The sequence below is a fragment of the Emydura macquarii genome, unplaced genomic scaffold, assembly GCF_026122565.2.
Source record: "Emydura macquarii macquarii isolate MOO-44397 ecotype Brisbane River unplaced genomic scaffold, CSIRO-AGI_Emac_v2 contig_968, whole genome shotgun sequence".
Lineage (NCBI taxonomy): Eukaryota > Metazoa > Chordata > Testudines > Chelidae > Emydura > Emydura macquarii.
Window position 1 is genome coordinate 4,402,808 of NW_027131105.1, and position 23,383 is coordinate 4,426,190.

The following is a 23,383-nucleotide window of genomic DNA, read 5'->3' on the forward strand; positions in this document are numbered from 1 at the left end:
CTTCTGCTCTACGCCATTAGAAGCCTTGGGTGCTTAGGCAACACAGGCTTGTCTAACCCAGCTTTCCTTTGCCCACTTTTCAGTCAGTGACAGCCCCCAGAGGAAAAAGAGCAGCCTACAACGTGTCTGAAATGAAGACGGGCTCCAGCAGGGCTTCCCTTCCTCCCCCTGCGATCTGAGGGAGCTTTTACCAACCCAGCAGCACTGGAGCAGAAAGCACAGCACCAGCTAAACAACCCTCACACTAGGACCTGCTAAGTGGTTGTGGGTCCAGGAGGGTCCCCACAGCACACACCCTCCCACCCAGGACTGGCTTATTTGCACCAGGATAACAGGCCCCAGGCTGTGCGCTAAATACAGCTGTAACAGGTGTGTTTCCTTGGCTCTCTCCGTAAGGTCCCATGCAATCATCACTTAGCAGCTGCAGTGGCTCAGCTATGCTGGTTTGGATTACCAGGCCCATTTCAGAGACCAGCATTTACAGCAATGTGTTTAACACGGTTAATGAGTGGCTTCGGTGTGTGCTTTTAAAGGGAACAGCCATGCAGCCTAAAGAAAAGACTAGGCTTATTCCATGTGCTTGGTTACCTTCTCTGAGCAGAACTCAGCCCCTCCCTACCAGGAGAGCCAATCCTACCCCCAGCCAGGGCTGCCCTTGAGGAGTAGGTTCACCCCTGCTCAGGGAGGACAAGAGTTGCCAGTGGCTGGCAGAGGGGCTAGGAAAGTCCCTGGAAGATCGTTTTGGAAGAGAGGGAGTAAGCTACCAGCAGGTGAGCTCCACCCCACGGCCAGAGGAATTAGGGTGGGCCTTCCCAGACCCAGGTGGTGCAGCACTGATTAGGAACCCAGAGCCAGCACCGAGCAGTGTCCTCCAATACCACCCTTAGGCAGTGGGGTCCTGGTGGTCTCTTGCTGGGGTGAATCACACTGACACCTGTGTGACTAGCAAGTGTCACTATCCCTGCATCACCAAAGGGACCATGTCAGGGGACTTCACGCTGTAGGGTAAAGGGACCTGCTTTGGGCCAAAGGGGCCCTCACTCTGTAGTCAGATCTTTCCAAGTCTATCCAGGCACCCACTTGGGGAAGGGAGAAAACGGAGAGGTTCCTTGGTGTCTCAGCACACCAGAGAGCAGATGCCCCACTGGCCATGCAGGAATGTTGTTCCTACTCTGACCAGCAGGGGTGGGATCACCAAGCAGCAACATTAGAATGGGCAACGATGGTTCCTCTCAGGAGGAAGAGTCCGAGGCAACCTGCGGCCTTAGCCAAACATCTCCTGGGAGGCGTAGGTCATATAGAGGAACCCGTCTTCATCTCGGTTCAGTGTGTACACTTCGGCCATGGTAAGCGACATGCTGACCAGGCTCCGGCTGCCATCCACCAGCAAGTAGAACGACTGGGTGGAGCTGAGGGACATCCTGCTCCTGGGGAAGTAAGAAGGCAGAAGAGCTGAGTCCCACCTGAGCGTCAGAAGGAAAAGTCCTAAATGGTCTCCCTGGAGAGCACCCACTGCCTGCCCAGCCCAGAGGGACTGGGCCACCTGGGCATTGCCTGCATTTGCTCTTAGCCACCCCCACTCTTAACACACAATGGCAGCTGATGGAGATCAGGGGTCCCTTACTCAGGGACCCTGTTCAGAGAGCTGCAGTCTCCATTAGCCTGTGGTCCCCAAAACTGTATGGCATCCACTGAACCACAGCCCTTGCCAGGGGCATCCTAAGGGGGCTAGTGACTGCCCAGGTCACAGCACCCCCCCTTTGCTGTCTCATACTAGGGAGGGGAGCAGAAGTCAGCAGGGTTTGGAGCACAGACAGCCCAGGGACGTGATACCAAGGCAGATCCCCGAGACCCAGATCACACACACCTCCTCTCTTACCGGATAATGGTCACAAACTGCCCCATGCTCAGCTCCTGGGGGACCAGGAACTTGGTCCTATCCAAAGCTGGTAGCACCTTCTCCTTGGTGTACCGCTCCAGGATCACCTGCAACACAGGCACGTGGGAAGAGGGAGAAGGCGGCAGCCCTCCCCCCAGGCCGCACTGCCGAGATGGGCACAGTCCCCCCTTCCCTAGAGAAGAGGTCACCCCCATTTCCCACCAGCGGCTGCTGCTGTCATTGGCCCCGGGCTAGACACGGAGCGCCCCGCACCCCCTCCCACCGAGCGGCAGCCCCACACTCACGGGGAGTTTGCTGGGGAACTTGGAGCGGATCGCGGCCACTTCGTGTTTCCTGGTAGCTGGAACGAGAAGCGGATCGGGGAGGGTCACAGCCGGAGGGGCCGGGGCCGAGCCCGAGGGAAAGGGGGGAGACCCCGCGCCCACAGAGAGCCCGAGACCTGGAGGAACCACCCGGCCCCTGGACTCGGGGCCCCGCAGCCCAGCCGCCGGGGCAGCTCCAGCCTCCTTGCTCAGCTTCTGGGGTGGGATTGGGGCTCTCCAGTGCCCCCCTCAAAGCCCACAGAGGGAAAGGCGACAGGGCGCCCCCCGAGCCTCCCAGGGGCATCCCCGCCCCGAGGCCCTCTCTGCAGGGCCCGGCCCGGCCCAGCTCCGCCCCGCCTCGCCTCACCGAAGCACTTCCGCTGCTTGAAGGGAGCGCGGGGCTCCCGGCGGCCGGCGGTGGGCAGCATCCTGCCGGGAGCTGAGCAGGGCCCCGGCCGCCCTTTAAATAGCGCCGCTGGCGCCGCGCCACCAGGATCCCCCTGCAACTCCGCCCCGCGGGGGAAGCCCTGGGGCCGCCTGGCCTGGCCGCGGAGCGGGCCGGAGAGGAAAGGGGCGCACGGCTGGCGGCGCAGGGAGGGTTTTTCCTTCTCTATGGGCTGATTTTGCTTCTGCTCAGGCCCAGGGAATGCGAAGGGGGGAGGGGAGGCCTGTTCATTGTACCTCCCCCCATGCTGGGGGTGGAAGCGCTTATCTGGTAATTGCCCCTGCCCCCTGTGATGGGGTAGAGGGAGATCTGTCAATTGCCCCGGCCGCCATGGAGGGGGGTCTGTTAGTTGCCCCTGCCCCCCCCCCTCCCAGCGCCGGAGGGGATCGCTGTTGAATCCCCTACAACAGAGCTGCAAGCAGGCGCTCCCGTGGCTGGGCCCCTGGCTGGGCGAGGGCCGGGCAGTGCTGAATGTGCCGGGCACCTCTGGGCAGTTCTTAGCCCGGGCACCTCTTGTCCCCGCAGTGGCGGATATAAAGAAATTGCTTGAGCCCTGGCAACTCTTTCATTACAAACCAGGCACTGGCGAGGGGGAGCCCGAATGGAAGAACAAGCCCCGGCAGGGACCCACAGTCACTCCCAGGTGGCGGACGGAGGTGTTGCCGGTCTGGGGCATGGGGCAGTGACCTGCCCCAGGGAGCTGGGGCTCTACTTGGGGGGAGAATTTGCCCCTCAGGGGGAAGGATTTGGGATCATTTGCCCACCATGGGATTTGGTATTTCACCCCTCCCGTGGAGTGGGGGGGTCTGTGCCCGCTAAGTTGTATTCTGGGGCTGCATTGGAGTTATTTTACCCCTCTCGGGATCTGGCTGGGGGAATTTGCCCCATAGTGCATTTGAGGGGGTACATGGGGTATTTCCCCCCACCCTATGGTGCATTTGGGGGCTCCAAGGTTCCCCCCCCCGTGGTGCACGGGGACCCAAAGGGGGGATTTGCCTCCCGCTCGGGGATATTTACCGTCCACTCCCCCTCCGATTCTAACTTTGCCCTACGAAATGTTTTGCCAGGATCGGAGCCAATCAGGAGCCCGGAGCCTCTGGCCCCGCCCCCACGTGACTCTTTCAAAACCGGCCCCTTTGTTTGAGCTGCTGTGTGCGCTGCTGAGCTGTGCGGGTCCCTGGCACTGGCAAGCGGCGCCCGGAGCCGGTGGCGAGGCGATTTCTGGCAGATGCTCCGGTGCATCCAGCGCCCCCTCCCCGCGCGTGCCACTTACCCTCCCCCAGCCTGCCCCCGGTGCGTGCGACTTACCAGCACCCCTGCTGCTGCTGCCGCCGGCGGCTGTAATTTACTTTCCCACCCGCCCTGCCCCCGTGCATGCAATTTACCCCCCGCCCGGCATGCAGCTTACTCCGGTCCTGCTCGCGGTGCACAGCTCCCCCTGGAGCTGCTGGAGCCGGTGAGTCCTGGCTGCCTGTGCCTCCCGCCCCGCCCAGTCGATCCTGCCCGTAGCTCCCTCGGTCTCTTACCCCCGGTGTATGCGCCCCCCGGGTCCCTGCCCCTTCCCCGGTGCAAGCCCTCCGCTGATCAGTGCCGCTTGCCCCGGGGGTCCCCATGGCCCGCAGAGCCGCGCCGCCCTCCCTCTGGTCCGGGAGCGACCGGCTGCGGATCGGGGAGCGGCTCCAGGCCAGCCTGGCCGGGATCCTGGAGCTGCAGCTGCTGAGAGAAACGCAGAAGGGGACCGTGGAGAGCGCCCTGGGCATCGGGGAGTCGGCGGGAGCTGGCTCGGGGGGGCAGCGACAGGTGAGAGCGGCGGGGGAGGGGGGGCCTGGGCCATGGGAGTGGTGGTTGGGTTTCGTGTGCAGGGCTGGTGGCCTGTGATATACGGGAGATTAGATGATCTGGCCTTAAACTCTGTGACTATGGAAGGGGCTGGTTATGAGTGGGGGGAGGACAGTGCAGCAGGGGGGTCGAGGATTAGGGAGCTGGGGGACAAGCAGGGGAATGTGAGCTAGGAGCATGGGATGGGACAGAGGGAGGGGAACAGGGCGGGTGCTGAGGGGCTGGTGGTGGTCCTGGGCTAGGAGTATGGGGGGATGAGCCTGGGAGCTGGAGTAGGTGGGTGGGGGGGTGCTATGGTTACTGTAACTATGGTGGGGTTGGGAGTGTGATGGTGCAGGACTGGGGGTACGATGTGGGGGCTAGGGTATGAGTGGGTAAGGAGGGGTAAAGGGTGTATGCTGAAAGGGAGGGGGCAATAGTTGCTGTGACCATTGGGGGTTGGGTACAGGCTGAGGGGTGTGAGGTGGGGGGCCAGGGTACAAGTAGGGGATCTGCAGGGCTCTGAGCAGGTTGGCCTCCCCAGGACTCTCCCCAGCATGCTCCAGTTGAAGGAAATAATTCTTTCTGCAGCAAACAAGCCTGAAAAGTGTCCGTGGAGCAGCCCTGGGGGCTGCCAGCCTGGACCCAAGCAGGGCCTCTCGGCCCCCATGCCCTGCCTCTGAGAGTGGCTGCCAGCAGCTAGCTCAAGGGAAGGCACAAGAGACTTCAGAGTGGAGAAGAATGTCCTGCCCATGAGGAACCCCTTGCTCCATTAGGGGCTGGGCTGCGCCCTGGGGCTGGGGCGTCTGCATCCCGCATAGCTTCTTCTCCTGTTTGACGTACTTGGACATGTTCCCATTATCTGCATACGTGTCCAGCCCTTTTGTGAATCCTGCTAAGCTCTTGTCCCCAGCCATATCTTGTGGCAGTGGGTTCCACAGACTAATTCAGTGCTGGTTTCCTTTCTCGTTTAAATTTATTGCCTCTTTAATTTCACTCAATGTCCCCTTGTTTGTGCATCCCAGTCGCCTTCTCTATGCCAGTTACTATTTTGTGTAACTCTCTGATGTCCCCTCTCTGAACTAAACAACCCCGGTCTCTACCTGTCTTCTAATTCTGCTTTGTGTCTGAACCCCTCCCAATTCCACTTTCTCCTTTTTGTGCATAAAGTTTCTGTAGCAGCTCCCTGGCACAGTGAGGAGTCAGGAGGTTTCATAGCCTGATGCTGGACAGTCTATGTTGTGAGTTCTTTCTTACAAATTCTCTTTAGCCACCACTTGAATGCTGCCACATCTGGTGTGGGCTGAGGCAGCTTATCCAACAGCACATCGCAATGTTGCTCAAACAATTTAGGAGAGAAAGGGAAAGAGAATCCAATATCCCTTTTAGACTCTCATTATATAGGATGTACGCTATGTTGTAGCCACATCGGTCCCAGAATATTAGAGAGACAAGGTGGGTGAGGTAATATCTTTTATTGGACCAACTTCTGTTGGTGAGAGAAAGTAGCTTTTGAGCTATACAGAGCTCTTCTTCAGGTCTGGGAAACTTATTCAGTGTCACAGCTAAATACAAGGTTTAGCATAAGTAGTTACATATTTCAAGGGGAAGTGGCCTATTAACGATTTATGCTTCAGTCTGTTCCATCTTGTATTTAGCTAAAACAATGAGCTTTCTGTGGCACTTTAAAGACTAACAAATTTAATATTTGCAGACATAAGCTTTCGAGAGACTTCAGCTCTCTTCTTCAGATGCAGTAATACAGAAAATAGGTAACAGGCATCTTATAGATATCCAGGTGCATTGAGAACAATGGGGGAGGTGGAGTCCGGTACTTAAGACCTAATGACGACCATTGAGTAGGAGGTGAGAATGGGTGAGCAAAGTGATTTACCTTCGATAGTGAGATAGCCACTCCAAGTCTCTGTTCAAACCCAGTTTGAATGTGTCAAGTTTGCAAATCATTTCCAACTCAGCAGTTTCTCTTTGAAGTCTGTTTTTGGAGTTTTTTTGGAGAAGTACAGCAACTTTCAAGTCAGAGACAGAATGCCCTGGGAAATTAAAGTGTTCTCCCACTGGTTTATGGATGTTGTTATTTTTTATGTCTGATTTATGTCCATTTATCCTTGTGCGTAGTGATAGTCCACTTTGGCCAATGTACATGGCAGAGTGGCATTGCTGGCACATGATGGCATATATAACATTAGTGGATATACAGGTGAATCCCTTATGGTGTGATTGATGTGGTTAGGACCAGTGGTGATGTCATTAGAGACAATGTGTGGGCAGAGCTGACAATGGGGTTTGTTGCAGGGATAGGTTCCTGGGTAAGATTTTTTGTAGGATGTATGGTTGCTGGTGAGTATTTGCTTCAGGTTGGGGGGCTGTCTGTAAGCCAGGATGGGTCTGCCGCCCACTGCCTGAGCGAGAGATGGATCATCTGCTAGGATAGGTTGTAGATCTTTAATGATGTGCTGGAGAGATTTTAGCTGGGAACTGTAGGTGATGACCAGTGGGGTTCTGTTGTTTTCTTTGTTGGGTCTGTCCTGTAGTAGGTGACTTCTAGGTGCCCGTCTGGCTCTGTCAATTTGTTTCTTTACTTCTCCAGGTGGGTATTGTAGTTTTAGGAATGTTTCATAGAGATCCTGTAGGTGTTTGTCTCTGTCTAAGGGATCAGAGCAAATCCGGTTGTATCTTAAGGCCTGGCAGTAGACAATGGATCGTGTAATGTGTCCAGGGTGGAACTGGAGCTTGTATTTAGCTGTGACACTCTCAGACCATGTCTCCACTACAAAATTAAGTCGTCCTAACCTACGTCAGCTGCCACAGTAATTACATCGCTTGTGCGTGTCTACACTTTGTTCCTTGTTTCAGTGGTGCATGTCCTCCCCAGGAGCGCTTGTATGGATTGATGCTGTCCGTGTGGGGTGACTCCTGAAATCCAGTAACTGTTGATGTAAGCAACTTAGTATTTACACTGACACTACATTGACCTAACTACATCGACTATGACTCTACGCCATTCGTGGAGGTGGAGTTACGTCCACAGGAGTGAAATGTAAAGTGACTTCTGACATAAGCTGCCTTGCATTGACCTAACTCTGTAGTGTAGACCAGACCTGAGTACATTTTCCAGACCTGAAGAAGAGCTCCATGTAGCTCGAAAGCTTGTCTCTCTCACCAGAATTTGGTCCAATAGAAGATATTTCTTCCTCCACGTTGTCTGTCATCATATAGGAGGCAGTGGTCTGTGCTTCCCTCATCTGCCCTGTTCCACGGTACCTAAGGGGCTGTGTGCACTCTGTCATGCCAGGGGCTGCTCTGACTGTTTGCATTTCTCAGCCTGGTTTGTTTGGAATAGATGTGCCCTCATTTATACACTCCAAGCTCCAGGACAGGGGGAGTTGGAGCCTTGTGGTGCTCTGGGGGAATTCTTGGCGTCTCCCCTGACTCTGCTTGTCCCGGGGCTGGGAGCTGAGCTGCAGGGAAGGCGATGCAGGCCTAGGCTGCTGGTGACCTGGCCTTGGCAGGTTGGTCTCGGTGGATTTGGCTTCCAGGGAAGTGGGCGTTGGCTGGTTGGGCCTGTGTGTGTATTAAAGAAAACAAACCACCTGTTGTTTACAGTTCTCACTTCCTGCCTGGCTGCTGCGCTGGCGTGGGCAGTGCCAGCTTCTCCATCCCCTTCCTGGTGTCCTTTGGTGAAGCCTGAAAGCAAATATTAGGAGGAGGAAACTCCAGTTCTGCTAAGAACTGGGGGAAGCGCTGACTAGCCAGCTCCAGTGGAAACTAACCCTGGGACAGGCAGGAGGCCGCTCCCTCCGTCCCTGCCCTGCACACCTGGCGGTAGAGCTACAGCTGGCATTGCAGGGGGAGGGGAAATAGGGGGGGAGCTGCCCCAGGGCAGCATGGCTGGGGCATGCCTGCTCATGCACAGAGATGCACACAGCTGTGCCTGTGCTGGGAGGAAGAGGGTGTCTGAACAGCTGGGAGCCTGTGACCTGCCCCCTCCCAGGGGACAGCAGTGAGGCTGGGCCTGGTTAACACCAGCAGATGCTTTGAATAACCAAATAGGTTGGATGGAGGTGTTGAGTCAGGGGCAGGTGGCAGAAGTGTCAGTGGGGCCTGTCTGTTCTCCAAGGCTAACGGGGCATGTGGACACCTGCCCTCCCCCCCACACACCCCAGCAAACCCCTGCATGCACATGCCCACCCCCACTCCCTGAAATCTTGTACATGCCCCCTCCGCTCTGTTTGTGTGGCGGGTGTATCTCTCTGCTTGAGTAGGTAAGATTGGGGGGGGGGAAGAGACTCACACAAAGGCAACAGCTGCCTGCCTGGGAGAGATGGAGCTGAGCTCAAAGGCAGAGAGGGGCCCCTGGGCTCATGTTTCACTCTTTCCGCCAGCTTGGCTCTGGGGCTCTCTCCCCCTCTTCCTCAGAGGGCTGCCCTAGCCTGGCAGTTAGTGGGGCTGGGGGAACTCCCATTGCCCCCCGGGACTCAGGTCCTGAGGGGGAAGCCAGGCGTGTGGGGCAGTGGGGGTGACGCTAGGCGAGGGAGCATGCTCCCTAATGGAGCCAGTCCCCTGGCTGAGGCTGGGGGGCTAGGCCTGGCTGTGTCTGGGGCCGTGGGCTGGAGGGAGCAGCATCCGTTTGTCACTGTGATTTCTCCACCACCCCATATTGCCTCACTGTTTTTTACCCTCTTGAACCCCAGAGTCCAATAAAACCTGCACCAACCCCACCTCCTGGGGGGAGCCACGAGGCCCCCAGCTCCACGTCAGCCCTCGCATACAGATCTGCAAACATCTCTGGGGGGGAGAGGGAGGGAAAGAATGGCAGGGTCAGCTCCCTCCCCCGCCCCTGGAGGAGAGGCAGAAGGCAGGGAGCCGGGTGGGCTGTGCTCTTATCAGCACTTCTGATCACTGCCCCGGGGTCAAGGTGCGGCCTCCTGAACTCCTCACCTGCCTGCTGCTGCTGCTGCTTCCCAGTTGTTTGGGGCAGGGAGGGAGGCCCCCTGCCAGCCAAGCCCTGTCCAGCTGGGAGAGAGCAATGAGATGGGGGGGGTTGGGCAAAGAAGTTGCCTTCTGCAGACAATCTCTGTTGGGGAGGAGGGTGCAATGGCCCCCGCCCCAGGGGAGAGGTTGGGAGCAGTTTGCTAGGGACGCAGCTGAAGCTGCTGCAGGAGGGCTGGATAGGAGGAGGAAGCCTTGCCTAGTGGACTGAGCACACAGCTGTGTGCCAGGACTCCTGGGTTCCTGGGTGCACTGCTGCTTGGGTGGTGCCACTCTGGGCAGGTTCTGTCTGTGCCTGTCACTGGAAGGGGAGTGGAGCGGGGAAGATGCTGCCTGACATCCCTGGGAGCTGTGCGGGTTAATGGTCAGGGTGCTCTGAGCCCGGGAAGCGCCGACAGGAGCTTTGCGGAGCACCAGGCTGCTCACTCAGCGGGGTGTAGATCCCTTCTCCAGTGGGCGGCTGCTCTGTGGGGCAGGGCCCCACTTTGGGCCCATTGGGGTGCTGGAGCCTAGATCTGCCACACAAGCTGCAGTTTGATGGGGTTCAACTGGCACCGCTGGTGTGCGGATGCTTGCACGGCAGCAGCAAATGGGCTCTGTCACTTCAGCCTGCTCCTGTAAATCTGCTCCAGTAGTGACTCCATGCTGAGCCGGGTCTGGATCAGGGGGAGGCCATGCCCGTGGCAGAAATCGGGACCAAATCACCGTAGTTCAACATGTGCAACTCCCCGTGTGGACCAGACCTTACTGGAGTGCAGTGCTCCGCACCAAGGGGGAAGGGCCTGCTCTCAATGGGGGGGGGGGAGGGTCCTCTGCAGCGACGGGGGCCCTGGTCTCTGATGGGTTGCGGGGTCTGCGTGGTGCCCAGCACAGTGGTTGGGGGAGCCCCCTCAATGGGGGGGAGGGTTCTCTGTGTGATGGGGGCCCTGATCTTGGTCACGTTGGGGGCACAATGGGGGAAAGCAATCTGGGTTGGGGGATGGGGAGGCTGTGCAGTGCCCAGTGCCATGGAGACCCAGTTTTAACTGGGGATGCGTCTCTGCCCAGCTCCTTGCAGAGACACAGGCCCAGGGCTGGGGCTGGCCCTGGACGCCAGGGCCCCGGGAGGCTGGTGGGTTTGATGGCTGCTGGCATCTCTCTGACTGATTGTTCCTGCTCCTGTGACAGGAGGGACGGGGCAGCCTGGGAGCTAAGGAGCCGCTGCCCCCAGCCAAGCTGGACCGGAGCAAGTCCGAGGACCTGCTGGGCGTCCCTGAGAAGCCATGTGTCTCCTACTGCTCCTCAGAGAGTATCGTCACAGGGTGCCGGGTCGGGAACAGGGACAGCAGAGCGCCAGGGACGAGCCTGGCGTTGGGAGCTGCCGGCTCCAACGAGCAGCTGCTGCTCCACAAGAAGCCTGGGGTCCAGGCAGAGCCCAGCTTCACTGCACCAGAGACCTCCGAGGCTGACTCCAGGCCCAGCTCGGGTATGTCCAGCTGGGATTTGGGCCCCGGCAGCTGGGAGCGACAAGGCACCAGGCCCTGCTTTTCCTGGGTGGAGTGTGATGAGGGCAGAGGCTCCGAGCTGGGCCATGTATCCTGCCCGGCATCATACTCCACAACCCAGAGTCCCTGGGGCTTGTTAGTGGGGAGTTCGGGGGGACCCATCCCGGTGGGGGGGGGGGGGGCACCCATCCAGGTGTGGGGGAGGGGGACAGGGGTGACCGGTCCCTGCAGTAACCCTTTCCTGTTGCCCCAGGGTTCTACGAGACCAGTGAGATGGGCTCCCTATCCGACTCCTCCACGTCCATGCACAGCGAGTGCCCGGGGGGCTCGCACTGCAGCGTCAGTTCCCTCTCCCACCTCCCAGGCCTGCGGGACAGCGGCTGTGCCCGGCCGCACTCCACTGACGAGGCCACCGTCCGGCTTCTCGACCTCCGGCTGCAGCGAGTAACAGCCCCCAATGCTCCCAGCAGCCCCCATGCCACTGCCAGGAGACCAGTCTCAACGGGTAAGTGGGAGACGGCCAGCTTGGGGCGCGGAGCCCTGCTGCCAGCCAGTGGGCTCCTGGGAATAGCAAGGTGGGGACGTGGCCCTGAACCTGGCTGGGGGGAATCGACTTGTTCTCACTTCCCCATTGCCACAGGGGCTCCAGACACCCAGCCAGGTGCCACTGATGCCCCCGGACCCATGCCAGAGTCAGCGCAGGACTGTTCCCGCTGGCCTATTCTCTGATTTCTGCATCCCAGACAGAGGCGGGGCCCACCTGCTCCCCGGGGACCCCACTGCCTCCAGTAGCATTGCTTTGAGTTGTCACGGATCTCGAGACCAGGAAGGTCCCTTCTGATGGGCCAGGCTGGACAACCTGGCCCAGGGACTCCTGCATATAGCTTGCCACTCGTAGTTGAGCTAGAGCGTGTCTTCAAGGCCTGGTCCCACCAGTGTAAAACCCCACCCCACGTGGTGTAGTTCACCCTAGTACAGCTGCACTTACATCAGCAAAGAAGTGCCTCACCCCACTAGCGCTTATTCCATTTCTTATACAGGAACAGCTAGACCAGTAGAAGCACGTTTGTCCCAGTATAATAGCACTGCCATGGGGGGGAAGGGAGGCTGTACATTTTAACTGCACCCCTGTGGCTACAATGGTAAAACTTTCCCATGTAGCCAAGGCCTTAGAATCCTGGGTTTGATTTACAGACCTCACCCCACCCTCCCCTGGGATGGGGAATCAACCACGTCCCTGGGTCTGTTGTCCCAGTGGTGAATCACCCTCCCTGGTAACAATATTTATGTCTAGCCCAAGGCCAGGTCTGTGCTTGGAGCACGTTGCCAATGGAGCTATACCCATAGGCTATCCCTGTGCATGACACCGGCAAAACACTCCAGTGTGACCGCAGCTTAGACTGGCACAATGGCTCTTTTGCCAGCGTAGCTTATTCCAGCCCCACTGAGCAAACTCAGCTCTACCGGCAAAAGGTCTTTTTGGGTGGCAAAACTGCAGCTACACTTTGGCTTTTGCTGGCACAGCTGTGTCAGTCGGAGGATGATTTTTTTTCCCACCCTCCTCACTGACAGAGCTGTGCTGGCAAAAGCCCTTGTGTAGACACAGTTATACTAGCTAAAAAGGCCTTTTGCTGGGGAAGCTGGTCTACGTTGCACCTCCACTAGGAGGGATTGCCGGGGTAGCTACACCTGTGTATGTGTACCACAGACCCTTCCTAATGTGGACAAGGCCCTGGTCTCAGTGAGGCAGGTTTTCAGCTCTCGACTTGTTCCCCAAGCTCTCCTCTGAACCCACTTGCTGCCCTGGGGCCCTTGCCCCCTGCCAATGCCCAGGGGGACACAGCCCTTAGGTCACCAACTAGCCAAGCCCCATGTCACACAGGGAATGCTGGCCCCAGGACCTGGCGTCCCCTGCTAGGCCACAGCCTTTCTCTCATCTAGGGCACCTACTTTTCCTCTCTCTGCAGGGGACCTGGAGTTCCTGCGGAGCCTGGGTGAGCTCTCTCCAGCCTTCCCCCAGAGCGTGCAGCTCCTGCGGTACAAGTGCGACCTGGTGTCCCGCAGCACCAGCGAGGTCTACCACTATCCCAGCCCGCTGCATGCCGTGGCCTTGCAGAGTCCGCTTTTCACCAGCGGCCTGTCCCGGGGCCCGTCCCAGGAGGACCTCAGCGAGCGGGCAGCCGTCCCCGCTGTGCAGGAGAGCTCTCCCTGGAGTGGGCCGGCCCCGTCAGAGGGGCAGCACCGGGTCCAGCTGGACCGTTACATCGCCAAGCTGGTGCTGCGGTACAGGTGTCGGTCGGCGGCTAGCCGCTCAGAGCCTGGCCACCTGGCAGGGCAGCAGAAGAGCCAGTCCATGTCATCAGTCTGCAGCTCCCCCTTGGGGGCTGCGCCGCTCCCTGGCTGGAAGATCCGCAGGCGCATTTCCACCTGCTCCCACCTCCGCTCTCCAGAGGGGCCCGACGGTTCCCGCGACTTCCAGGCCCTGGAGGGCCCGGGGGGCCGGGGCTCCACCGCCTCTTCTGTGGGGTCCAACGAGCGCTCGGTGGGGACGCTCCTGGAGCAGCTCTCACTGTGCCGGGAGCAGCCAGAAGGAGCCAGCTGGGCTGAGGTCTTGTCCCGTCACCCCCACGTGGTCAGGGTCAAGGCCTCCTCCAGGAAGGGCCTCGGCGCTGAGCGGGAGCGGCTGTACCAGGGCCAGCACGCCTCGCGGGAGTTGGTGAAGGCAGGCCAGGGTGCGGCGCGCAGCTGGCTCAGCCCACGGGAGCTGCTTCGCAGGATCAGCCTCCGGCGCAGGCCAGCTGCCCGGGCGGAGGGAGGGAACCGCTGCAGCTCAGAGGTGAACGTCCGCACGCCGGGGCCTGTGTATCGCTGCAGTTCCCAGCGCTGCCTGGAGCCCCCTGGCAGACACAAGTGGGCGTCCGTCCTGGAGATCTCCAGCCAGGCCCTGGGGAGGCCAAGAGCTGAGCCCTTCCCCCCAGCGAGCCGCCAGCTGGCCTTCTCCACAGACTCCTGCTTCCCTAGCAGCAGCCAGCTTGAGCTGCAGCCCCAGCGGGCGGAGGACAGCAGTGCCTCCAGCCTCAGCGAGGTGGATGCTGCCAGCCTGAACGGGGACTGGCGGCTGCGGCAGCTGGGCCCACATGGGGCCCGCCCGCTCCATGCCTCTGCCACGCTGGATTCCAGCAACCTGGCCGTGGCCAGCATCAAACTGCACAGGGCCCGCTCCTTCAAGGAGCTGAAGAGGATGGTGAGCCGCTCCTTCCGGCCCCTGGCGCCCAAGGCCCGCAGTGCCTCCAAATGACTTCCTCCAGCTGCAAGCTCCTCCTGCAAGCCACAGGGCAAAACCCCTAGCTGGCTTCATCCTTTCGAGGCCAGGATCCCGTTTAGTGGGGCTGCAGACTCTGCCTGTCTCCTCCCCACTGGGTCTGCACCATCTCCACTTCCTCTCTGTGGGTCTCTTCTCTTGGGTCCACAACCACCTGGAATTGGCAGAGCCTGGTGCTTCACCCACCCCAATCAGCCACGAGCTGGGGAGGGGACTTAGAATCAGCCCCTGCCCCCACGCTGGCAGAACTGCACTGACAAGGCTGGCACGAGGGCACCCTCTCCCGCCAGCGTGGACACGTCGGACCAGCCTTCTGCATGGGAGGGGGCAGGAGCGAAACTGGGCTCTAGGGACTGTGTTGGGGGCCTTTGTGTGGGCTTGGACGCAAATGTTCCACCAGTGCCAAGGGGCCCTGAGTCTCCCCTACTCTAGGTGTGTCTGCGTGCTGCGGCGCGCACAGCTGGGCCGGGTGACCGGATGGTCTCTGTGGATGGAGCTGCCCCGCTCTGGCTGCAGCGAGGAGCCTCAACTGCTTGTGTCAATTCGAAGTGGGAAAAAATAAAAACGGAACGAGAAGGGCGTTGAAGGGTGTTTTAGATGTGTGGGGTCTGCTGCTGTGGGAGGGGTGGCACCTCACTACCCCCTGCAGCCCCCTGCTCTGGTGCACGGCGTTAAATACTGGCCAGGCAGGGGCGGATCTGTCTGTCTCTCTGGCAGAGCATAGCTGGCTCGCTGTACATCTGGTGTTTTCCCGCCTCCCCTCCCCCCTTCTTGTGCACCATGGCTCCTTCCACCTCCTGCAGCCTGTCGCAGGGTGAGTTCAGAGGTCCCTCTGCCCATGGACAGGCTGCTTTGTTAGTGCAGACTCTGCATGGGTGCTCAAATGCAACCCTTCCCTGGCTGTTAGTCCTTGCACTTAATTAGTGGCTGTGCCCTTAACCTCGGCTGGGGCTATGTGCAAACAGCCCAGTCTGCTGGGGGCAAAATCCCTGTGCATTCCCTAGCTTAATGCCCCCAGCTTGCCGTGAGGGGGAAGGGCGTGTTGGGAGGACTTATTCTAAATGCTGCAATGAGGGTAAGTTTAGGCAGCAGCCGCTAATGACAGCTGGGGGCTGTGAACTGGGAACCCTGCTTTGTTCATGCTGCTGCTGCTCATATGAACCCCATGCCTGTTGCTTCCATGCTAATAACTCCCCCTCAGAGCCCAGCACCAGAGACAAAACCTCAGCTGGAAGGTGCCTCTCTAGGTGAAATTCACCAGCCTCAGGCTATGCAGAAGTGGGGCTTACAGGGGGTGGCCCAGGAGAGACCTCCCCCACTGCTTTCTCACAGGTGCCTGGAACCCAGTGGCTTGGCCTTCCTGGCCCTTCATCACTCCTGCTGGTGCCCTGTCCTGCGTGGGCATTAATTCTTTGGCCCTAGGAGGGAGAGGAGAAAGACCCACCAACCGTAGGTGCTGCCCTCCCTGACCTTCTCACCTGCACGTCTCCTCCCTGGGGCGGGATTGGCTGTTGCCCTTGGAGAAAAGGGAATGAGCAAGGGGGATAGGAAAGGGCTAAGTAGTGGGACCCCATTGCTGCAGGAGGCAGAGTCATAGATTGTTTAAGGCCAGAGGGGGCAACTGGATCATCAGCTCTGACCTTCTGTCTAGCACAAGCCAGAGCACCTCATTCAGTTCCCTGTGCAGTGAGTCCAATACCTCTTGGTTTGACAAAAACATCTTCCAGAAAGGCAGCGTGGGAGAGTCTGAAAAGCTCAGGAGCTGGGGTATCTACCCCTTCCTCAGGAGGTAATCACCCTCCCTGGGAAAAACGTGGCCCTTAATCACGTCACCTCTTGCTTTACTAAACAACAGATTGATCTCCTTCTGTTTCTCCCAGGAAAGCACTTCTCCAGCCCTCAAATAGGGTGTGGGACTCTTCCCTGCACACTGTCCAACACCCTTCTTAAAATGTGGACCTCACAACTGGGTGCAGCATTCTCAGATCGGCCTCCCCAAGGCCGAAGCCAGGCAGCTTGTGAAGCGTATAAAGGGGCAGCGTGTGGCCTTGCTGAGAGATTGTGTAAGGACTGGCCGGGCTCTGCTGCCGCTGCAGTAACTTTTCCAACTGTCTGCAGGACTCATGAGGCTGCAGGGTGCTAGAAAGACATCCACTTATCCAGGCAGCCGTTTATTTCTCCTGCATGAGGCTTGTCCTGCTCCGCACAACACCATGGGGGGAAGGGGAGACCTTAGCCCTGTGTGGCTGTCCCTGGCACGAGCCATGGCACCTGCTCCACAGTGCCACAGCAGGCAGGAGAGTCGCTTACCCGATCAGGAAGGGAGCTAGGAACTTCCCAGGCTGATTTGGGCAGGACAGACTGAGCACAATGAAGGCAGGGGTTGGGTTGTGCAATGGCAAAGAGTCAGAGCTGAGCTACAAGCGTGAGGCCTTGTCTACACACAAACTGGTTGAATTAAAATGTGGCAAGACCCTGGCTGGGGTGCTTTTGCCAGCTGCTAATCTGCTTCAGCTGCATTGAAACTGGAGTGTCCACACAGGGCTCTGCAGGTGAACCAGTCTCACTTCACTGATGTAGCCGTCCACACAGACATGCTCGGAGGGGGCCTTCCTCAGGAGTCCTACCCAGGTGCTAGCCTGGCAGCTCAATTGGCCCAGCTAACCTGAGACTCTATGTCCCTGTGGTGTGAGTTTATAATGAGATCCCTGCGCCAGCTGTGACTAGCATCTTCCCGGGGCCCCTCGCCTTCATCCACCAGGCAATCCCACAGCCTTATCTAGCCTCTGGGAGCCCAGGACTTGGGCTTCACGTTATTTAGCCACAACCCAGTCACAGCCTCATGCCTCTGTGCAGATGCCTGAGGCAGATGCCAAGGCAAAGGGGTGATGGGGCAGGTCCCTGGTCCTGGCTGGGATGGATCAGCTTGGCACTTGAAGGGGAAACTGCCTCCCCCGCAAGGGCTTCAGCCCTCCACAGAGCCTCTGAGAAGCTTGCACTTCCCACGTGCAGTTGATCCCTCTTCCCTCCAACCTTTGGGGCTGACTCCAGCAGACCAGACGGAGGAGCTTTGTGCACCCTGTTGCACCAGGCATGGCTGTGCAGGAGGTGAGCGCAGCTACCAGGACGGAGGTAGTTGAGGTCACCCTCTGAGATAGAGCAGCCCCATGCGCTGAGTTCACCTTAGTGTCCTTTAGCCTGGGGGTGTTTGCACATTGCAGGGAGAGGAGGGGAAAAGTGCAAGGGGGGGGAGCTGAGAAGAGTCAACAGCCCCATCTCCCAGCTGTCGGCAGCCTGAGAGGTTGTTTGCTTAAGCATTGGGGCAGGGTGTGTGGATGGCAGGAATGAAGGATGTTTGCTGCAGGACCTGCTAAAACCCCCTTGCTGGCTGACCTCAGGTCTGGGTTTCTCAGCCCCTAACACCACGAGTCACTGCTGGGAGAACATGCACAACCTCAGAGCCAAAGGGGGTGCTAGGATACATGCCAGGGCCGGCTGGGGAGCCCTCAGGAGACAGAAGCCCCCCATCTTCCAGCTGGCTGCTTAATGAGCTAGACAGTGCTGACTCCAGGCCGGGCTCTGATGAAAGCAGCCAAAATGGCAGGACCTGACATGCAGCTGCCCCCACCCCACTCCTTTATATCTGCACAGTGGTCATGGGGGCCTCAGGGGTGCAGAGTGTGGGGAGGGGTACCATGCACCTCTGCACTGTGGGGTGAACTGCAGGCACCAATGCAGTGTGTGCCCTGTCCATGGTACAAGCCACCTCCCTGCGCAGTCCCCGTACAATCCAGGCCCCTCTGCAGCATGCAGGTGATGTCCAGTGTAATGCATGCAGTCACTGCACGAGCCCCAGCACTGCAGGCAGCTGGCTGCAGACAGGGTGAGGGGAATGGAAATTCCCTTTCTGTTTGTAAGGGCCAGAGGGGGCCAGGGTCCCAGTGGGGCAAGGTGGCTCAGGACGCCAGGCATGGATCAGACACTATGATCTAGCTACGGTCACCAAGGAAATGAGGGGCCAATAGCAGCAGAGGTCTGACATGGTCCCAGCTGGGGCTGACACCTCTAAAATAGCACCCTGCTCCCTGCAGGAGAGCCAGGCAGGGAAGGGATGGGCACAGACACACACACACACACACAGTGCAGGGAGGCAGGTCCCTTTATGAGGAGGGCGGGAGGGGTGACAGAGCCAATGATCCAGCCCACACTGCCTGTCTCTGGGGTGGCTGAGCCTGTGCAGCTGTGACTCTGGGTGTGCCTGGGTCCTTGGAGGCCACGGAGAGGACACTGCTCTGCAGACAAGGGGGAAGAGAGCAGCCCAGGCAGGTCCTTGCCACCAGCCTGGGGTTTCCTCTCCCGCAACCCAGGTTCCAAGAGACCTCGTGCCATCAGTGAAAGGCCAGACATGTCCCCATGCCCTTGGTGGTCTGTCGGTGGGCATGTCCCGGTGGCCCTAGCAGTCTGTCCAGGAAAGGGGGGTGCATCCATGTGACCTTGGTGCTCAGTCCAGGAAAGGCGGGTGCATACAGGTGGCCTTGGTGGTGACTGGTGGGAGGAGCCATGACTTCTCTAACTGAACATCCCCATGTAGAGCTGCTTCTCCTTCTGGTGGTAGGTGCTGAGCTGGGACTCTGTCAGCTGCAGGTACCGCTTGACGTTGGCATCTCCATGGAAGTGGGGAGAGAGGCAGGACAGGCTGAGGTGTGAGCTGAATGCCCAAACTTATCCCCCTTGCACCATTCCCACGGATTGAGGCGTTAACCGGGCCTCCTCCTGTGCCCAGATCTAGCTCCCAGCACTCCCTACCCCAGCATCCTCCACCAGCACAAAGCAACACACCTGCTGCTAATGCCCCTGCAGCCGAATAGCTGCCCCTGCCCCCAGAGGTGTCCTCCCCACAGAGATATCAGCACTGCCCTCTCCCCATCCCCCCAGAGGTTTGCCTGCTGCCAACGCTGCTGCAGCTGGACTGCTGCCCTCTGCCCCCAAGAAATGTCTCTGCTGCTTGCCCCAGAGAGGTGTCTCTGCCACCACTGCTGGGCAGCTGTCCCGCCACCCCCACTGCTCCTGCCCTTCAGGTTAGGGGTCACCCTCAGAGGGTGGCGTGCAGGACAGTTCCCCTGCTACGTGGAAACAAGGTCTTGGCTTTTCCCAATCAAGGGTGACTCTCCCAGTGTCCCCCATGCCACAAGCAACCCTGCCCCCCAGCTCTCACCTCGGGGCTGGCTGCACGTGGCCGCCATGAGATAGTGCCGGGCCCGGTCATAGTCCCGCAGGTGGTAGGCGGCCACGCCAGCGCGGTACAGGGCCTTGGGGTTCTCCGGCTGTCTCTCCAGCACCTTGAGGCTGTACTCCTTCACCCGCTCGTAGTTCACGGGCTCCATGCGGAGCAAGCAGGCTGCGGGGTGGGGAGGAAGGGGGAGAATGGCACCAGTGAGAGAGAGCAAGGGGGCAGCAAGGGTCACTGTCCTAACAGCACAGTGGCATCGCTACCACGAGACTGGCACGCACAGATGCGAACAACGGCGGCAGGACCAGGGCTCAAGAGGCTGAGGGGGTGGAGAGAGGTGGCAGTGGCAGTGGCACCCAGGGGCTGAATAGCCCATGGAGGGCAAGGGGGAGGACGGTGGTGGTGCCAACCAGAGGCTGAAGGAGCCCACAAGCAGGGCACGTGATGGCACTGGTATCACCAGGGCGCCAGCGGGGCAGAGGGTATGGCAGAGTGTCACGGAGAAGCCAGGGGCACAGCAATGTCACTGGGGGGCTAGGACACCCCTGGGGGATACAGTGCGGATGCCACAAGAAGGCAGTCCCCCCTCACCAGCCAGGTTGTTGTAGCAGTCAGTCTGGGTGCCATGCAGTGCCCTCTCCTGCTCAGGCGTCACTGGTGGCTGCTCCCGGCCGAAGGCCTGCAGGGGAGAGGGTACACTGGGGTCCAGTCCTCGCAGCTGCAGCAGTGCCCGGTGGTAGCGGCCCACTGCCTCCCGGAAGCGCCCCTCCTTGTAGCACCGGTTCCCGTCCTCTTTGAACCTCTGGGCCTGCTGGAGCCGCCGGTCCATGGCCTCCCCTGGAGAGCCCTGCACAGAGAGGTGCAGCTGCAAACAGACCCTCCCCAGGAGAGGACGGGTCCTCCCAAACGCTCCCGCCTGCCCTGCCCACACACCGCGTCCTCTCTGCACCTGGCTCTGGGGTGAGCGAGCAGCCAGCACTGCACGCTGCAGGGAGGCGTGTGTGGGCCAGGGTCTCCAGCGACATCCGGGCAAGCATCGAGCGCCCTGCGGTGTTTAATGATCGCAGGTAAGAAGCAGGGCTCAGCACTACGGGGGGGGGGGGGCCTCTCTCCTCCCCACCCCGCCTGTGCATGGCTCGGCGCTTTGGACGGGGGGAGGGGGCCAGGCCTTGGTGCTGTAAAGGGGGACGCACGGCGCAGGGCTGCTGGAGCTCAGAGCCCTGGGGCGGGTGCATGGCGCAGGGCTCAGTCTTACAGAAGGGGGCATGCGCGGCGTTGCTTGGGGCTATCGAAAGGGGGGCGCGGGGCTCCACGCCCTGCCTCGCGGCAGGTACCTGCGCAGCCATCTGGGCAGCCGCTCCGGGGCCCCGGGCGCAGAGGCCGATCCGATGCCGCCCTCAGCAGCCGCGGCCGGGCTCCATGCTGCTTCCTGCCCGGCGCAGGAAGCGCAGCGCGATCGACCAGCGAGCCAGCCGGGCAGGGAGGGACTCGGCGGAGCAGGCACCATGTGACTGTCCCTGGGCGCCGCGCAGCGCCGGGCCCGCGAGGGGAGCCAGCCAGGCCCCTGGGGTGGCAGCCGCCGCCCTGCCCCAGGGAGCAGGGCGCGCCCGGCGCAGGCGGGGCCGGCCGGTGCCATGGCCTGGGGCCGCCCTGGGCGTGGTGCAGCGAGGCGGCCCCCGAACTTCTCCCGCTCCTGAGTTGCGAGGCCGCCCGGCCTTAGGCGCTCGGGGCAATCGCATCCCGCGGGGGGAGTCGGGGCAAGCTTTGCCTCAAGGGAGCCGCCACCCTGCATGCCGGGAGCGCCCCCCACTGGTGCAAGAGCTGCAGGACTCCGGAACCACCGGCAGGCCTCTCCTCTGGAGGCTTGGGGTGTGCAGGACACCTTGGGGGAGCCCCTGTCCCAGCCGGGAGCCTTCAGAATCTAGGCTGAGAGTCTGGGCGCCTCCCCCACCGCAGACCTCCAAGGCTTGCACCCGTGCTCTGGGAGGCGCTCGGACAGGGGTCCCCTCCCTAGGAACTGGCGGCCGGCGGGGCGCTGCTCGGGCATTCTCCACGGTGCCTCAACTTGGAGCGCTCTCCCCTGCCCGCCGTCCACCAGGACTGAGTGACCTGAGGATGCAGCAAAGACCGCTTCTGCCCCAGGAGTTTGGGGAAGGCTGTGGATTGGAGAAGCTTTGTGTTAAATGATCTAGCCCTTCATCCCCATACAATCTCTCTCTCTCTCTCTCACCACCCATCTGTTCTATACAGCTGCCCATCACCCTGCTATCTGAGCACCTTCCAGGTAAACTCACAAGCAATAGCTAAGTCCCTAGTAGTGGGCTTCATGAAATCTCTGGCATTCTCCATTTTGGGGGCAAAACTTCTGCTTGGGGCATTATCCTCATTAATGTGTGGAGGCAGGAACAGCTGTCTTCTCTTCTAGGGTACACTCCACCTGATAGGCTTGTCCCTAGAGAGGACTTGGTAAATCTAAATAAATAGCAGAGAATACTGAGAATACTGTATATTGTAATATACTACACTATATATTGGAATGTCTGGCAGGAACTTTTCTGAAATATTGTGCTCAGTTTTGATCATCAAAGAGCAGGAACAGAAAATATCCAGAGAATGGAAATGAAACAGTAACTACTAGGGATGTGGAGAAATTTCTGTAGGGATGTTTAGAGAGGAGACGAATAAGAAGGCCAGGTCTACACTTCAGACATATTGGTAAAACGACATCAGTTGGAAAAATCCACCTCCCTGCACGACGTACTTATACCATCCTAACCCCACATACAGACAGCACTATGTTGACAGGAGAGCTTCTCCCATCAACATTGTTACTGCCTCTCAGGGAGGTGGATTAACGACACTGACGGGAGAAGCTCTCCCATCAGCGTAGTAGCGTCTTCACTAAAGTGCTACAATGGCTCAGCTGCAGTGCTGTGGGTGAAGACAAGCCTGACGTGAGCTGCTAGAGGTATAGACAGTAATTAATGGCACAGATAAGGTTCCTCTACCTTTGTGTGTGATCCAAAAACAGGGAGCTGCCTAATGAAATTAAAAGGCAACACATCTATAAACAATACGAAGAGATTTTTTGAATGCAATGTATAGTTAACCTAAGGAACTCCTTGCTACATTATATTACCTAGTGGATAGAGCACTGGCCTGGGACTTAGGAAACCTGGATTTTATTCCTGGCTGTACTGCTGGCAGATGTGGGTTACCTTGGGTGAGTCACTTTCCCTCTCTGTGCCTCAGTTCACCAGCTGTAAAATGGGGAAAATTATATTGATGTCCTTTGAAATGTGTTTTGAGAACTACTGATGAAAAGTGCTAGGTATTATTTTAAGAAAGATATACTTGTATGAATAAGAACATACGAGGTTTTTAAAACTAGAATCAACACCCAAAAAGGAGATAAAGCCTCATATTTCCAGACATAAAGCAGACACGAAGGTTCACGACAAAGCCTATGTTGGGATAATTATGCCAGCATAGCCCCTAGTGTGGACGCCACCTAGTGTGGACAGCTTTTCTGTCGGTGTAGGCACACGCTCCCTGCAGTGATGTTAGCTATGGCAGCAGAAGCCCTCTGTTCTCAACATAGCTACATCTTCCCTGGGGTTTGTTGGCACAGCTATGTCAGCTTGGCAGGCGGCTGTTCACACTCTGACTGACATAGCTATGCCAATAGAAGTTTTAAGTGTAGACCAAGCCAAAATGACAGGGACTAGAAATAAATCATCTTCATGTGCCTTTTTCTGCACAGTCATCCATGGGGATTTGACACCTTCCTCTAAAGCTACTGAGCTCTGGTGGAAATAGCACACTGAACTAAACAGACCCACTGTGGCCATTGCTACATATGCTGGGAGGTG

General features: G+C 58.9%; 3 protein-coding genes across 5 annotated transcripts; 1 reads left to right on the forward strand and 2 right to left on the reverse strand.

Annotated features, from left to right (window-relative positions):
• Window positions 1–62: 62 nt before the first annotated feature.
• LOC137150122 (microtubule-associated proteins 1A/1B light chain 3C-like) lies at window positions 63–2,963 on the reverse strand. Its single transcript, XM_067543831.1, has 4 exons — window positions 2,570–2,963; window positions 2,185–2,240; window positions 1,880–1,986; window positions 63–1,427 (listed from the first exon to the last, which is right to left on the reverse strand). Exons 1-4 carry the CDS (start codon window positions 2,628–2,630, stop codon window positions 1,265–1,267), a joined length of 387 nt encoding a protein of 128 aa, XP_067399932.1. The 5' UTR covers window positions 2,631–2,963; the 3' UTR covers window positions 63–1,264.
• Window positions 2,964–3,721: 758 nt separating this feature from the next.
• On the forward strand, window positions 3,722–14,861 carry LOC137150123 (dapper homolog 2-like). 2 transcript variants are annotated; one of them, XM_067543832.1, is made up of 4 exons: window positions 3,722–4,447; window positions 10,643–10,940; window positions 11,213–11,464; window positions 12,927–14,861. In XM_067543832.1, the coding sequence occupies exons 1-4, from the start codon at window positions 4,259–4,261 to the stop codon at window positions 14,255–14,257; spliced, it is 2,070 nt and encodes a 689-aa protein (XP_067399933.1). In that variant the 5' UTR covers window positions 3,722–4,258; the 3' UTR covers window positions 14,258–14,861. The 2 variants fall into 2 exon arrangements, with proteins under 2 accessions (XP_067399933.1, XP_067399934.1); XM_067543833.1 differs by having other exon boundaries at window positions 11,324–11,464.
• Window positions 14,862–16,488: 1,627 nt separating this feature from the next.
• On the reverse strand, window positions 16,489–21,460 carry TTC9C (tetratricopeptide repeat domain 9C). Of its 2 annotated transcripts, none has more exons than XM_067543835.1 (4): window positions 20,846–21,460; window positions 20,103–20,358; window positions 19,497–19,679; window positions 16,489–18,945 (listed from the first exon to the last, which is right to left on the reverse strand). In XM_067543835.1, exons 1-4 carry the CDS (start codon window positions 20,855–20,857, stop codon window positions 18,851–18,853), a joined length of 546 nt encoding a protein of 181 aa, XP_067399936.1. In that variant the 5' UTR covers window positions 20,858–21,460; the 3' UTR covers window positions 16,489–18,850. The 2 variants fall into 2 exon arrangements, with proteins under 2 accessions (XP_067399936.1, XP_067399937.1); XM_067543836.1 differs by having other exon boundaries at window positions 20,103–20,190; window positions 20,846–20,875.
• Window positions 21,461–23,383: the final 1,923 nt, after the last annotated feature.

What these genes read in the sequence shown, in the direction of transcription:
- TTC9C (XM_067543835.1), bottom strand. An exon ending in CTGCTACAACAACCTGGCTG is followed by an intron (nt 19,680 to 20,102) that starts GTGAGGGGGGAC and finishes CCCACCCCGCAG; the next exon opens with CCTGCTTGCTCCGCATGGAG. An exon ending in CACGTGCAGCCAGCCCCGAG is followed by an intron (nt 18,946 to 19,496) that starts GTGAGAGCTGGG and finishes ACTTCCATGGAG; the next exon opens with ATGCCAACGTCAAGCGGTAC.
- LOC137150123 (XM_067543832.1), top strand. Translation starts at nt 4,259, where the DNA reads ATGGCCCGCAGAGCCGCGCCGCCCTCCCTCTGGTCCGGGAGCGACCGG. An exon ending in GCTCGGGGGGGCAGCGACAG is followed by an intron (nt 4,448 to 10,642) that starts GTGAGAGCGGCG and finishes CTCCTGTGACAG; the next exon opens with GAGGGACGGGGCAGCCTGGG. An exon ending in TGACTCCAGGCCCAGCTCGG is followed by an intron (nt 10,941 to 11,212) that starts GTATGTCCAGCT and finishes CTGTTGCCCCAG; the next exon opens with GGTTCTACGAGACCAGTGAG.
- LOC137150122 (XM_067543831.1), bottom strand. Translation starts at nt 2,630, where the DNA reads ATGCTGCCCACCGCCGGCCGCCGGGAGCCCCGCGCTCCCTTCAAGCAG. An exon ending in CAAGCAGCGGAAGTGCTTCG is followed by an intron (nt 2,241 to 2,569) that starts GTGAGGCGAGGC and finishes TTCTCGTTCCAG; the next exon opens with CTACCAGGAAACACGAAGTG. An exon ending in CAGTTTGTGACCATTATCCG is followed by an intron (nt 1,428 to 1,879) that starts GTAAGAGAGGAG and finishes TTACTTCCCCAG; the next exon opens with GAGCAGGATGTCCCTCAGCT.